Source organism: Uloborus diversus, chromosome 1 (assembly GCF_026930045.1).
Source record: "Uloborus diversus isolate 005 chromosome 1, Udiv.v.3.1, whole genome shotgun sequence".
NCBI classification, from domain to species: domain Eukaryota; kingdom Metazoa; phylum Arthropoda; class Arachnida; order Araneae; family Uloboridae; genus Uloborus; species Uloborus diversus.
In genome coordinates this window covers 83658698-83673598 of record NC_072731.1, presented here as the reverse complement: position 1 = coordinate 83673598, position 14901 = coordinate 83658698, and the positions used below count along the sequence as shown (strand labels likewise).

Below are 14901 nucleotides of genomic sequence, written 5' to 3'. Positions count from 1 at the left end.
CAGGGAGATATATTTGGGGGGGGGAGGCGTCATTTTCTGGGGACGCCTCCCCCCCCCCTTCTTCTTTCTACTAAGACATGCAATAGAGATCAGCCATCAGCCATCGGTCATCTCGAAAATCATTCGAGGACGTTATTCTAATAATAATTGCTAAAGGACATTAGTGACCAAAAATAGTGGCGAAGACGGGGGGGGGGGGGCGTCACGACGCAAAATGAGCAGTTGTAAACAGACCCAGAAGAGTTCCTATTTTCCTTCTTTTTCCTACTTTTTAGAGCTCTCTCCTTATTTTCCTACTTTTTCCTTTTTTTTCTACTTTTTCTTTCTTTAGTATAGCACTTCTAATTGTGCAATGATTCTTATTTTTACAAAACAAATTTCAGGACAGATTAGAGTCATTAAAATTAGACATTTTTAATAACTTATTCATTAATGGCGCAGAAGGAATAGTTTTACATTTTTGCAAAAACAAGTACTAAAAGCAAGGAAGTTCTAATTTCTAAGAGGGGCTCGAGGCCCCCCCCCCCACTTGTCCCCCTATATTGGCGCCCTTGGTTGGACCCCCAGTGTTTAGTTCCCAAGCCCACTTGGTACTCATTTTATCAACCAACTGAAGGGATGAACGGCTGAGTCGACCCAGCCCAACCGGGAATCGAACCTCGACTGCGTGGAAGCGATAAGCGCTAGAGCCACTGGGCTTCTAAAAAGCGAATAGTGAGTTGCATTTTTATCTTCGTTGAAACTATTCAACGAAGAAAGTTAAGCAAAGTAAGGGTTTGGGATAGGTAAAAAATAAATAAACGGAATTTAATATTAAAAAAGTCTAAAAGTGATACTACTTTTTAAAATCAACTAATTTTACTTTTAAAAGGCAAGAGTTGAAAGTGCATTCTCTTGAAGCAGCTCACTGCCGGTGCTCATGGACATGAAAGTGAACCATATTTCCCTTGATGTATTTTGTAGTTTTTCCTAAGTATTTTGTAGACCTTGTTTAATTAATTTTATTTTATTGTTAAAAGCCAACGGGAGTGAGAATGCACCCGTTGCTGGGGCTCGTAGACATGAACATGAGTTTAGTATTTTTTGTGATGTAGTTTGTAGTTTTTAAATTATTTCTCTTAGTTTTTCAATTTTCAATTAATTATTTTTTTTAAGCTAGGGGTTGAAAGTACACACTCTTGTACTTACACCCTGACCAGCACTCGTGTGCATAGGTTCGAGGGCAAAAACAAACAGAAAAAGTAAACTGCACAGAGGGAGTAAGAAAAGAAAAGGCGACCAGATTCTAAAAGAATTAAAAAATGAAGTCACGCAGTTTTGAAGGTGCAAAAAAAAAAAAAAAAAAAAAAAAAGAAGAAGAAGAAGAAGAAGAAACTAGTATGTTATGGCTATCACGAAACTTTCTTCTATATCTTTTTTATGATTCTATCCCTCCCCATGCTTGACGAGGAAGCAATATTCTCAATAAAAACAAAATTACACTCGCCAAAACTTGACGTCCATCCCCATGCCCTATTCGGAACTCCAGCGCTCGAATACGCTACCTTGCGGTGATTTATAAAACTGCGAATGCAACTAAAACATTGCCACGTTGCGCTCCACGTGTGTCTGTTGACGTAAACACAGGCAGTTTGTTCTGAGTATTTATTAACGCAATCGATGTGTCTTAGTTTGCTTTCAGCTACAGAAATTAATTCGTCCCTTAGTAGTATTCTCGAGCTTCTCAAAATAATGTTAGTTTTCCTTATTTTTTTCAAAAGAGTATTAAATGGTGGAAGCATAAACAAGAAAACTCTGGATTAACAAAATTGGATAACGTTATACCAGGTAAAATTTTTTATTGTTTTGTATGAATTTGTAAGAATATGAGTTTTTTTTAATCTTAAATTAATTTAACTAATCATATTTTACAGCAACATTTAGTTGGAATGGACAGTATGCAAAATATTTTCTTGAATTTATTATCGTAGAACAAAGTGAAAAATGTTTAACCGAGAAAGAATTCACTTTATTCCTTTTATTCTCAGCTGAAAGGTTTCGCCAAATTTGTTTAGGGTTATAGTGTTAGTATTGTGCGAGCAAAGTAGCCTTGGCGAGATTTCGCGTTTTTAGTTAAACCATTTTTAATTTTTATCATGAGTGGAATAAAATGATAGTAAGATTACAGAATTCGATAAGTAAAAAGAAATAATGGTCAATCAACTGAAAAGAAAACTACCACCATATATAAACTGTGAGTACACATTTTATTTATTTTGTTCTGAGTGAATTTGAATAAATATCAGTTTTTCAATTCGATGAAAAAAAAAAAAACGAACTTAACAACACTGATTGGACACTTTTCCTTAACCTAATTCCACATAAATGATTTAAATAACCTTTGTTACTACAGTATCCTACTGAAATAGACAGTATGCAAATAAATTTTCTTGAAAATATTTATCGCAGAACAGATTGAAAAATCCAGAAAGAACGTTAAGAATTTGAACAATAAAAAATAAAAGTTCGCCAAAAATCTGTTTATAGTGTTATGGTTTTAAAATTGTGTGAAAGAATAATGTATCTTGACAAGATTTCGCATATCAGGTAAATCATTTCCATGACGAATGAATTAAATGCATGATTTCTTTGGATATCCAATCATATAGTCATAGAAATAAATTATCTAGTGTTAAACGTTACTCTTGACAGTCTGCCACGTATGTGCACTATGTGACAAAAATGTCAACAAATGCCGGAAATGTCACGAAACTGAACTTAATATGTTCTAATGTATAGAAAAAAGGGTACAAAATGAAAATGCCGTTCGAAGCGAACCAAAAATTTATGAATTCCGAATTCAACATCGTGAAAATGGCTGCTTCAGAACAACTTACTGTGTGTTCCGCATTAATTGTTTACTTTCGTAATACTTTTTGGTTTCTAATCTCTTTCTATATGGGTCAGAATAACCAAAAGACTTTGAAAAATCTTTTCAAATGAATAACGCGAAAAAATCATACATACGAACAAAAATCACAACACTTTTTAGCATTTTCTTCGTTACCACATGCGTTTGTTTTAGTTTTCAATTCCGCCATTAGACAGTGACTGCAGTGCCCCCTATAGTTCGTTGGAGTTGCGAATTTATCTCAAAAGCAAAGCAAAGAATGAAAATTGAAAATTATTTTAAAAGCCTTGCTTAAAATAATTACAAACATTTATTTGTTAACAAACACAAGGTGGCAACAGTTAAAAAGTTTATTTCATCGCGATATCAGGTCATTTTCCAACAGTTAAAATCATAGACTAATAATAAGAGTAGACCGAGCTTTCCTCCACCTTCCTGATGAAAAAATTGGTTCATGGATACCATAGACTAATAATAGGAATGACTGGTGAGAGGCTTTGGCGGAAACTTTGGCAGCATGCTTGCTAGATGGCAACATTATCTATAGTTTGGCACTCGACATGCATTTTAAGACGTAATGTGTTTTCATTGTGATTTTTTCTCCAGGTGCAGATATTGAACTGTTTTTCTTTTAGTTATGCATTATTTTGACATTAGTAATTAGTTTTTGATCACAGTTTCAGTAACTTTTATTTCATTTGGAACTGCTACGTCAACGTTGGCGTGAACGTAATGGCGTAAACGTTTTGCGTTAACACAATAATGTACTAATCGGTATCTTAAATTCGGAACTCCAGCGCTCGAATACGCTACCTTGCGGTGATTTACAAAACTGCAAATGAAACTAAAACATTGCCACGTTGCGTTCCACGTGTGTCTGTTGACGTAAACACAGGCAGTTTGTTCTGAGTATTTATTAACGCAATCGATGTGTCTTAGTTTGCTTTCAGTTACAGAAATTAATTCGTCCCTTAGTAGTATTCTCGAGCTTCTCAAAATAATGTTAGTTTTCATTATTTCCTTAATAATTGGGGAAAGCGAATATTCTGGATTAACAAACTTGGATAACGTTATACAAGGTAAAAATTTTTATTGTTTTGTATGAATTTGTAAGAATATGGGGTTTTTTTAATCTTAAATTAATTAAACTTACCATATTTTACAGCAGCATTTAGTTGGAATGGACAGTATGCAAGATATTTTCTTGAATATATTATCGTAGAACAAAATGAATAATCGAGAAAGAATCCTTATATATTATTTCTGTAGCCTGTTTTTGGTTTCTACGCCAGATTCTCCTCAATTCTTGATCGATTTCTTTGATTTACACCTTATTTTAAAGCTTATGGTGCTGGCTACTGACGAAAAATAGACCCACGGTCTAAAAAAAATTTTTTTCAGCCGAAAAACCTGTTTTAAAGAACCAGAATGAGGTTTTCGGTTAAACTTATAACTTTAATTTGCGCTATGATCGAGAGAGCTGAATAGGTTGATCGGCAGAGCGTTCTCTTCGTAACCAGAAAATACGTGTTCGGGCCCACGTCAGGACAATCTGCAGCAAAAAATTAGAGAAATATCGCGCATTGCATGAACACTTAATTAAGTTAATAACAACTATGAAGAAATAGAATAAATGAGAAGCAGACGCTCCTTGCTGATATGAAAACTTGAAATGACTTTGTGCTAAAGTACTTCTGATTTAACCTTTTTTTAAAAAAAAAAAAAAAAAAAAAAGCTTTGACTCTGGTAAGAAAATTAAAGCATAATGTAAGCGAAAATATACAGGTAACAGGTTTAAGATTTCAGACTACAATAGAATTGTTTTTTGTTCAGAAAAAAATAATAAATCGTATATTGAAATATATATTCTTCTAATGAGTTTTTGACTCTTTGTACAAATAAAAAAATTACTACCTCAATTTGAAGGGTAAAATATATATTTTTTCTTCTTTTTGCAAAAAAACAAATAACTTATTAAATTTTTACTACATTCGAAAAGCTACGCTTAAAAAATAGCATAGTTCAATTTATTTTGTATTTTAACCGAGCTGTTAAATGATGAACACGTGCTGCCATCTACGTTATAACGGTTCAAGGAGCCTGCGGTAACAAATTGTAAAAATTTTCAAGAATAAAAAAAATGTTTCTTCAATATCTTATCTTATATATTATTCCCTTCTCATTTTAGAACTTATCAGGCTGGCTAATGAAGAAAAATAGACTTACGGTCGAAAAATCAAGTTTTCGAAAACGCCACTTGCTGTTTCAAAACCTTGATGCTGCCTGTAGTTCTTATGCATTTTTTAAAAGCAAAGTTCTAATGCAGTTTTCCATTTTTTACGTCGCTTTCGGCAAAAAAAAAAAAAAAAAAGCCTGTGTGTGTGTTCATATTTTAATAAAGCTTAAAAGCACTGGACTTAGTTGTTCGGTTAAATTGATAAGTTTTTTTCGGTAGAGCGTTCGGCTATAAACTATCTGAACTTCGGACAAATTTGGACTGTCCGATATAATATCAAATTTATATTAGTATTACGTATTAAATGTACTCATAACATAGAAACGTAATAAAATAAATGCAGTGGGAATGCTACTTGGTGTTTCGACTCCTTTATGCAGGCTACAGTTATCATTCGGATAAGTTGACTGTTAATCGAAGGGTGTTCTTCCTTTTTTTTTTTAAGCTTTGACTACATCCAGACCACTCAGCAAAATGTAAGCATAAAAAAGTATTAGATTTACCTAAAGGAAATCTTTTTTGTGCAGAAAAACATTTTCATTGTATGCTGAAATGTAGATGTTTCTAACAGTAGTGTTCGACCTTTTGTACGAATGAAAAAATACTACGCCAAATTAAAACTACGAGTTTCACCCAGTAAACCTTTAATTTTTTATTCGCGCGAATACGATATAAAGCATTAAAATTATTATCAACTTCATAAGCAAGATCTCATTTTCTACTCCTCTGTTTTCTGCTGAAAAAAAAAATACATTTTGTCTACGTTCGAAAAATTACACTTAAAAAACGGACTCAGTTCAACTGGTTTTGGTTTTGAATTTTAAGTGTTCGATTAAAAGAGAAACATGTGCGGGCATTTAAGCCGAAACGGATAAAGCAACCTTTTATGTGAAATAGTTCAATATTCAAAGATAAAAACAATTATTTTCAATCTAATTTATTGCTTCTTTAGAATGTTCGTTTCAATCGCTACGTGAGATCATCATCATTCTTTAATCAAATTCCATGCTTTGCGAATAATTTTAAATCGTATCATGCTGGTTAAGGACAAAACATAGAAGCATGCTCTTATTATTATTATTATTATTATTATTATTATTATTTTTTTTTTTTTTTTGGCAAAAAACTTTTTTGCTGTTTTTTACTACGCATTCCTTCAATGAATAGCTTTCGAAAAGGAAGGTGCAATTGCTAGGTTTGTTGGGGTGTCGGGCTGTTAATCAGAATGGCGCCAATTCGAATCCGTGCCAATAAATATCTCTTTAATGTTTCTTTTTTTCCTGTCAGATGCTCACATGGGCAGGACTGTATTTGCTACAACCTGTTTTTTTACATGCACAATTATTGCTTTTTCACGAGTCACTACTCAGTCACACTTTTAATGATATTTATGTTTGAATTGAAAATATGTACGACCAAAAGGTGAGCGATGATCAAATTATCACAACGTTGTATTTAACGAGGTTTTGTTACTGATGTCTTTAAATTACATGCCTTCTCTTCTGCGCTTACTTTTTTTTGTCGGTTCTTCTTCATAATGTTCTTCCTTTGAAATCCTTAAAGAGCGAAATACCTTATGAAACGATTCGAAGCACAGTGCGGAGTTCCGCACGGATCGACTAGTTTACTTTATTCCTTTTATTCTCAGCTGAAAGGTTTCACCAAATTTGTTTAGGGTTATAGTTTTAGTATAGTGCGAGCAAAGTAGCCTTGGCGAGATTTCGCGTTTTTAGTTAAACCATTTTTAATTTTTATCATGAGTGGAATAAAATGGTAGTAAGATTACAGAATTCGATAAGTGAAAAGAAATAACGGTCAATCAACTGAAAAGAAAACTACCACCATATATCCGTGAGAATTTTGTTGATGATTTGCATAACATGACACAATTAAATCGTAACTCAGAAATTAGAAAAATCAAAACAGAAAATTTTTAAATTAACCGATTCGGGAATTCAAGAAATAACTCAGCTACAAATGGAAAACAATAAGCGCTAGCCAAGCAAGGCAAAAAAGTATCATCTTCTTTCGATAACAATTTGTAATGTCATTTGGATTTTCTAGTATTAATTGTTATTCTTGTCAGGCCACAATTATTATTTAGTTTTATCAAGAATTGATAAATATCGAATTCAACATCGTGGAAATAGCTGCTTAGAACTACGAACTACGTAGTTTGCATTAATCTTTGACGTTTAGTAATGCTTCTTGAATTCTCATTTCTTTCTACGTGGGCCAGAATATCCACAAGACTTTGAAAATTAATTTAAAAAGAATTAAGCGAAAAAAATCATACGTACGAACAAAAATCACAACACTTTTAGCATTTTCTTCGTTACCATGTGCGTTTATTTTAGTTTTTAAGTCCGCCATTAGACAGTGACTTCAGTGCCCCCTATAGTTCGTTGGAGTTGCGAATTGAAATTGCAGGTAAAAATCTTACCGTTTGCCGATTCTTTTTGGGCGTTTGCATCTTTAATTGCTTAGAGAGTTATTGAAACTGACTAAAGAAAATGCACAGTACTAGCTAAACGAAAAACTCACTTTATTAACAAAATATTTACAACTTAGAATAACAAATTTACAAATAGGACTCCATAAAAGATCATTCTTCCGTGTTCCATCAATTATATTTATTATTTTATTTCTCGCTCGCGTTGATCGTCTGCTACGATCAACGCCCGCTGTTGCTAGGATATCCACCAGTCACATGGTTTGGTTTATGAGCAGCAAAAGGGTTGCCATAGCTCGGTCTACTCTTATTATTAGTCTATGATTTTAACCATAGACTAATAATGATAGACCGAGCTATGGCAACCCTTTTGCTTCTCATAAACCAAACCATGTGTTACCACTCCAAACAAATTTTGTATTTCCTGTTTTCGTTGTATCATATTCAAACTTGAGATCTGGCAACCCATTTTTGGTTTTGAAAAATGGTAACAAAATTATTAGCGTTCTTGTAGAATTACGTTACGCATACGTTAAGAAAAGAGTTGTGTTATATATTCATCTTTAAGATGTACGGATCATATGATCAAAATGAGTCATCTTCATCACTGTAAATATCTTCATCAAACTTTCTTTCCTGTGCTGTGAAATAAATTGTGTTTAAAAACAAAAGCCGAGTCTGTAGTTACAATAACTGGCGTCCGGTGACAGGATCTTGTTCTCTGCATTACGTAAGTGAGTGATCGTTTGTTATTCATTGCAGTTAATGTTCAAGGTGATAGGGATATTTCGATATTTGGGAATCTGGCGATTTTCCTTCATTGGCGTCAACTTTTGGCTCCAGCACCTGCGCGAGAGGTATTTTTCTTTGCAAATCTAAACAAAGAGCTCGGAAACATCTATTCACGTAGGGTTACTATAAATCAGCAGGGTTACCAAAATAAAATTATTTACGACAAAAATTAGACGACCGTGTCAGATTCCCAATTATCGAAATATCCCCAAGGTGATTTTAAGATAAATAAAATGGCTACAGATTCGAAATTAGACGAGACTGATCGCAAATTAATTGCTGAGCAAGAAAAATTACGAAATGAAAGAACTAATTTACGGCGCCTTTTTACAATAGCAGCAAATGCATTTGATGATATCCATAGTAAGGCCGATAATGAAAAGGATATTCACACTCAGTATAACAAAGTCGTGGAGAAAGCGGAGCGTTTATTTAAAGTAGATGAAGAGATTAAAGAATTAATTAATTTCACGGATGAAGATTACGATACGATGGAATCTTACAGAGACAGATTCACAGAAATGAGAGTTATATATGAAAAACATTATAACCAACAGGAAGAAAGCAATTCTGTTATTTCAAGTAAATGTACACCTGATAATTTGAAATTGCCTAGATTACGCCTAAAGGAATATGAACTAATGCCTAGATCATGGGTGGCTTTTTGGGGACAATTTTGTAATATTCACGAGAATGAAAGTATAAGAGAAGAAGAAAAATTTCAATATTTGTTATCATCATTAAAGACAAAAACGAAAGCTCGTGATATTGTAGAAAGTTATCCGCCATCTAAAGACAATAATCCGAAAGTTATTGAACATTTCGAGTCCAGATTTGGTAGAAAGGATTTACTGATAGAAGTTTATATACGGGATCTTTTATCACTAGTAAACAGTAAATCAAACATTAAGCTAACTGATTTATACGATAAACTTGGTTCGTATTTACGGGCATTAGAAACATTAGGTGTGACAACGTCTAATTATGCAGCGATGCTTTTCCCGGTTGTGGAGTCATGTCTTCCTGTCGAGATTTTAAAGGCTTGGGATAGGTATAGACTCAACAGAGAAGTCATAGAAGAGGATTCTGTTCTCACAAAGGAGAAGGTTCTTGAAAATTTGATGACTTTCTTACGTCATGAAGTCGAAGGCGAAGAGCATCGTGCTTTAGCATAAACTGCATTTGGAAGTGGAATAAAGCAAAAAGATTCCCATAAACCAGTACCGAGAGATGAGCCTACTGCTGCTGCACTAACTTCAAGCACAACCGCAAGGCAATTCAGCTGTGTTTTCTGTAATCGTTCTCATCCAAGTCAGAAATATCAGAAAATATCGGACATGAATTATGAGGACAGAAAATCGCAAGTTATGCTTAAGAGATGCTGCCTCGTTTGCCTCAAACCAGGTCATATGGCAAAAAGGTGCCACAGCAATGTAAGATGCAAAATTTGTGGTCGCCGACATTATGCCTTACTTTGCCCGGATTTGTCAAGGAAAGAGAAGCGTAATTTTGAGACAGATAATTCTATGACAGATGTAAGGAACACTACAGCCTTATTTTCCTTGCAACCAGCAGCTCATGAAATTTATTTAAAAACTATCATGATAAGAATACGAAATAAAGGGAATCAAACATGTGTTCGTGCACTTATGGATGACGGATCCCATCGTTCATATATTGAGAAAAGTTTAGTGCAAGAACTTAAACTCATTCCTTCTGGACAAGAAACTATAGCACAAGGGTTATTTGGTGGAGGAATAACTCCAGAAATGCAGCACGGAAGATACACTGTTCTTATTGAAAGTTTAGATGGCAAATATAGAAAAAAGGTATCATTTCTTGACCAGCAAAAAATTTGTACTACTCTACCCCGTATTAGGGATACAAATCTAATTTGTGAGCTAGAATCTCGGGAGTAGGATTAACGGATTTGGGAAATTCTACACCAACTGTACAAGTTCTTCCAGGAGCTGATATACTGGGATCATTATTTACTGGACGAATTGAAGCTACAAAGACGGGAATTTCAGCAATAGAAACCAAACTTGGTTGGACAGTACTTGGTCTGGGAAGCAGAAAAGAAACTTTAAACATGGTCACGTTAACCCTGCAAAATACAGAGTTACCAAAATTTTGGGATTTAGAAGTTTTAGGAATTAAAGATCCAATAGAAAGAAAAAATAAGATCCTTCTTAAAGAAGAAACTTTAAAACATTTCAGAGAAACCTTAGAAGTTCTAGAAGGCGGACGATATGAAGTAGCTTTACCTTGGTTGTCTGGACATCCACCTGTATATGATATGTACGATGTCGCTGAATCCAGACTACGTTCAGTAACAAAACGTCTATTAAAAGAAAACATCTACGACGTATACGATGATGTTTTGAGACAGTGGCAAAGAGAAGGTATAATTGAAGCTGTACCGCAGGACGAAATTTCGAAACCTGGTCATTATCTTCCTCACAGGCCCGTTATTAAACCATCAAGTGCTACAACTAAGGTTCGACCAGTCTTCGATGCCTCCTTTAAACGACCAGGTTATGCTTCTCTAAACGAATGCTTGAGTGTTGAACCTAGTCTTTCGGAACAGATTCCCCCACTTCTGTTAAGATTTCGCACTGGTTCTATAGGAGTGATTGCTGATATAAAACAAGCTTTCTTACAATTGAGGTCAAACCGGAGGATCGTGATGTTTTAAGATTCTTGTGGTGGAATTTCAAAGATCGATCAAAATTAGAATTCTGGAGACATTGTCGAGTAGTCTTTGGAGTGACTTCGAGTCCATTTCTCTTGAATGCTAGTATTCGTCACAACCTTAATTCAAAGGAATACCAACTTGAATCTCTTCAGCCGATTGTCGAGAAACTTAAGAAGGGTTTCTATGTAGACAATTTGACTACCAGCATTGAGGACCAAGAAGAGTTGATGGAGTTCAAGACTCAGACGATGAAGATAATGAATGCTGCTTCGTTTGAATTAAGATGTTGGGCTCACAGTGGAGATCAGAACCAGGAATGTCAAAATGTTCTTGGTCTCGAGTGGGATACAAAGACTGATGAGCTGTACTGTGTTGGTCCTGATATAAGTTCCGTTGAAGTTGTATCCAAGAAAAAAATACTTTCCGTTGTTAACGGCATATACGATCCTGTGGGTTTCACATCTCCTGCGACACTGTTACCAAAATTGTTACTCCAAGAGGCTTGGCGCAATAAGTTGGACTGGGACGAACAGTTGCCTTCCGAAATGCAGTTACGCTATCAACGATGGGCAAAGCATATAGATCTTATCCAGAAATGTAGGATCCCTCGTAGGATATTGCATGGAACTTTCGAAAGGGCCAGTTTACACATATTTACAGATGCATCGGCTCATGGGTATGCCTGCTGTGCCTTTCTACGATGTGAAGAAGAAGAAGTGAGAGTCTCATTCGTTTCAGCAAAGGCTAGAGTAGCTCCTCTTCAGAGATCAACAATTCCACGATTGGAGCTTTTAGGAGCTGCTATTGGAGCTAGAATTGTTTCAACAATATTAGAAACATTTAATTTGCCTTTGAAGACGTATTTTTGGACAGATTCCATGATAGTTCTGGGATGGATTACTAAAACAGAACTCTGGAATACGTTTGTAGGTAACAGAGTGAAGGAAATACGAGAACTTACAAACATAGAAGATTGGAGATTTGTCCCTGGAGATGTCAATCCAGCAGACTTACCTTCCCGCTCATGCGATTGGTCTGAACTTTTACGGAGTCAATGGTGGGAGGGTCCAAAGTGGCTTTATGAACGTCCAGAATTTTGGCCGTACTCTAAGATCATTCTTCCTGACGAAGCGATGTTAGAACGACGGAAGTCAGTAGCTGTTAATCTAAATATTGAAGCAAAAGAGCATTTTGGAAATAGATTTTTATACTTTTCCAGTTATCCAAGGATCATCCGCTTGACAGCCTGGGTATTGAGATTTTGCCAGAATATCAAAGTGAATTCTTCCAAGTTGACCAAGGACCTGTCATACGAAGAAATTCGAAGGGCTGAGGAAACTCTGATACGAATAATACAATCAGAATGGCTAACTGACATTAGGGAGAAGTACTCTCAGACAATTCAGTTTTACGAAGAAATTGAAATATTGAAACTTCGATCAAGGCTAATCCTAGGGCAAGATCCAGAAGATTTTGTACGACCCATAGTTTTGCCAAATCATCCAATTGTCAGAAGACTCATAGAATATACTCATAAGTCACTTCACCATGCAGGCGTACAAACTACCCTGTCTCATCTACGTGACCGATTTTGGATTCCTCGGGAACGGAAAGTTGTTAGAGAAGTTTTACGGAAGTGTATGACATGTAAAAGGTATACATCAAAACCTGTAGTACCAGTTGTTCCTGCTCCTCTTCCTATTGATAGGATCAATCGTGTAGCTGCATTTCAAGTGACTGGGGCTGATCTGGCAGGTCCTGTTTATTTGAAAGGAAGGCAAAAGGCTTGGATAGTGCTTTTTACGTGCGCGGTATATCGTGCTATTCACTTAGAGTTGGTGACATCTCGGTCTACTGAAGCATTTATGCAAGCCATGAGACGATTTTTTGCTAGAAGAGGACGTAGTTCTATTATTTACACTGATAACGGAACTAATTTTTTGGGAACAACTAGAGCTCTCAGCTCCCTCAACTGGCAAGAAATAACATCTGAATGTGCTATCCAACAGATTAAATGGCACTTCAATCCCCCTACAGCACCATGGTATGGAGGTTGGTGGGAAAGAATGATCCGCACCGTTAAAGAACTTTTGAGAAAGGTATTAAGCCGTGCTTCTGTCACTTACGAGGAAATGGTGACTTTACTATGTGAATGTGAAAGCATAGTTAATGGACGTCCTCTCACACATGTTTATGATGATCCGAATGAGTTGAGGGTTATCAAACCTTCTGACTTTATACAAGACATAAAAGGAAATGAAACTGTGGATTTGGACATCGTAGATACCAGACATCTACGTAATCGCATTCGATACCTGCAGAATCTACGTTATCAGCTACGTCAACGATTCCAAAAGGAGTATTTAGCAGAACTTATACGGAATCCTCATTTATCTACCAAACGACAGAACCTGTCACCAGGTGATATTGCTCTCATTGGCTCAGAAAACACAAAACGTTTAAATTGGCCTTTAGGACGTGTCATCAAACTATATCAAGGTAAGGATAACATCGAACGAGTAGTTAGATTACGTGTGGCTAATGGAGAAATCATCCGTCCAGTTCAAAGAGTCTATCCTTTGGAAATTAGTTCTCCTGATATCTCCAAAGATATACCCGAAAATGTGGAAGGTGCTCCTGATATTACTGATGATGATATTGGAGTACCTGTTGCTTCAAATGAAAAATGCTGTCAACCTGAAGCATTCCCCCAAGAAAAATTACAGGCTGTGAATCAAACGCGATGTGGTCGACGAGTTGTTCCTGTGAAACGCCTGGACTTATAGACTAGACTAATGACTTTCATTTTATTTTATCTCATCATTATGTTTAAAATCTAATTAGTTTAGTATTAGATATTGTTATATTCATTAGTAGTTATTAGTCAAGTGTTTTCATAAGTATTGAAATTTCATGTCTATTGCATGATACTATATTTTCTGGTTTTCATTTTGAATTGCTTTAGCCGATATGTGCACAATACAAAAGGTGGGAGGATGTCACCACTCCAAAAAATTTTGTATTTCCTGTTTTCGTTGTATCATATTCAAACTTGAGATCTGGTAACCCATTTTTGGTTTTGAAAAATGGTAACAAAATTATTAGCGTTCTTGTAGAATTACGTTACGCATACGTTAAGAAAAGAGTTGTGTTATATATTCATCTTTAAGATGTACGGATCATAAGATCAAAATGAGTCATCTTCATCACTGTAAATATCTTCATTAAACTTTCTTTCCTGTGCAGTGAAATAAATTGTGTTTAAAAACAAAAGCCGAGTCTGTAGTTACAATACCATGTGACTGGTGGATATCCTAGCAACAACGGACGTTGATCGTAGCAGACGATCCACGCCAGCGAAAAATAAAATAAATACAATTGATGGAACACGGAAGAATGATCTTTTATGGAATCCAATTTGTTATTATTCTAAGTTGTAAATATTTTGTTAATATAGTGAGTTTTTCGTTTAGATAGTATTGTGCATTTTCTTTAGTCAGTTTCAATAACTCTCTAAGCAATTAAAGATGCAAGCGCCTAAAAAGAATCGGCAAACGGTAAGATTTTTATCTACAACTAGCATACCAGTACCCGGCATTGCTCGGGTAATGGAATTGGCAAGAGTTAACAGTGCTGGTTGCCCCTAGTTTCGAAAATCCCCACTAATAATTACTTATTACCTATAATTTTTTCTAATTTTGGAAGGATCCCGGGGCCCCTGGACTCCCTCCTATATATATGCCATTGTCCTTAACTGATCTGTAACTGATATTAACGATCCTTTTAAAGTATTGATTATGTTTGCAAACACAGGCCATCCACATTTTATTGTT

General features: G+C 35.3%; 1 protein-coding gene across 1 annotated transcript; it reads left to right on the top strand.

Annotated features, from left to right (window-relative positions):
• Window positions 1-10462: 10462 nt before the first annotated feature.
• Window positions 10463-13854, top strand: LOC129228302 (uncharacterized). Its single transcript, XM_054863009.1, has 3 exons — window positions 10463-10991; window positions 11093-12823; window positions 13679-13854. The coding sequence occupies exons 1-3, from the start codon at window positions 10463-10465 to the stop codon at window positions 13852-13854; spliced, it is 2436 nt and encodes an 811-aa protein (XP_054718984.1).
• Window positions 13855-14901: the final 1047 nt, after the last annotated feature.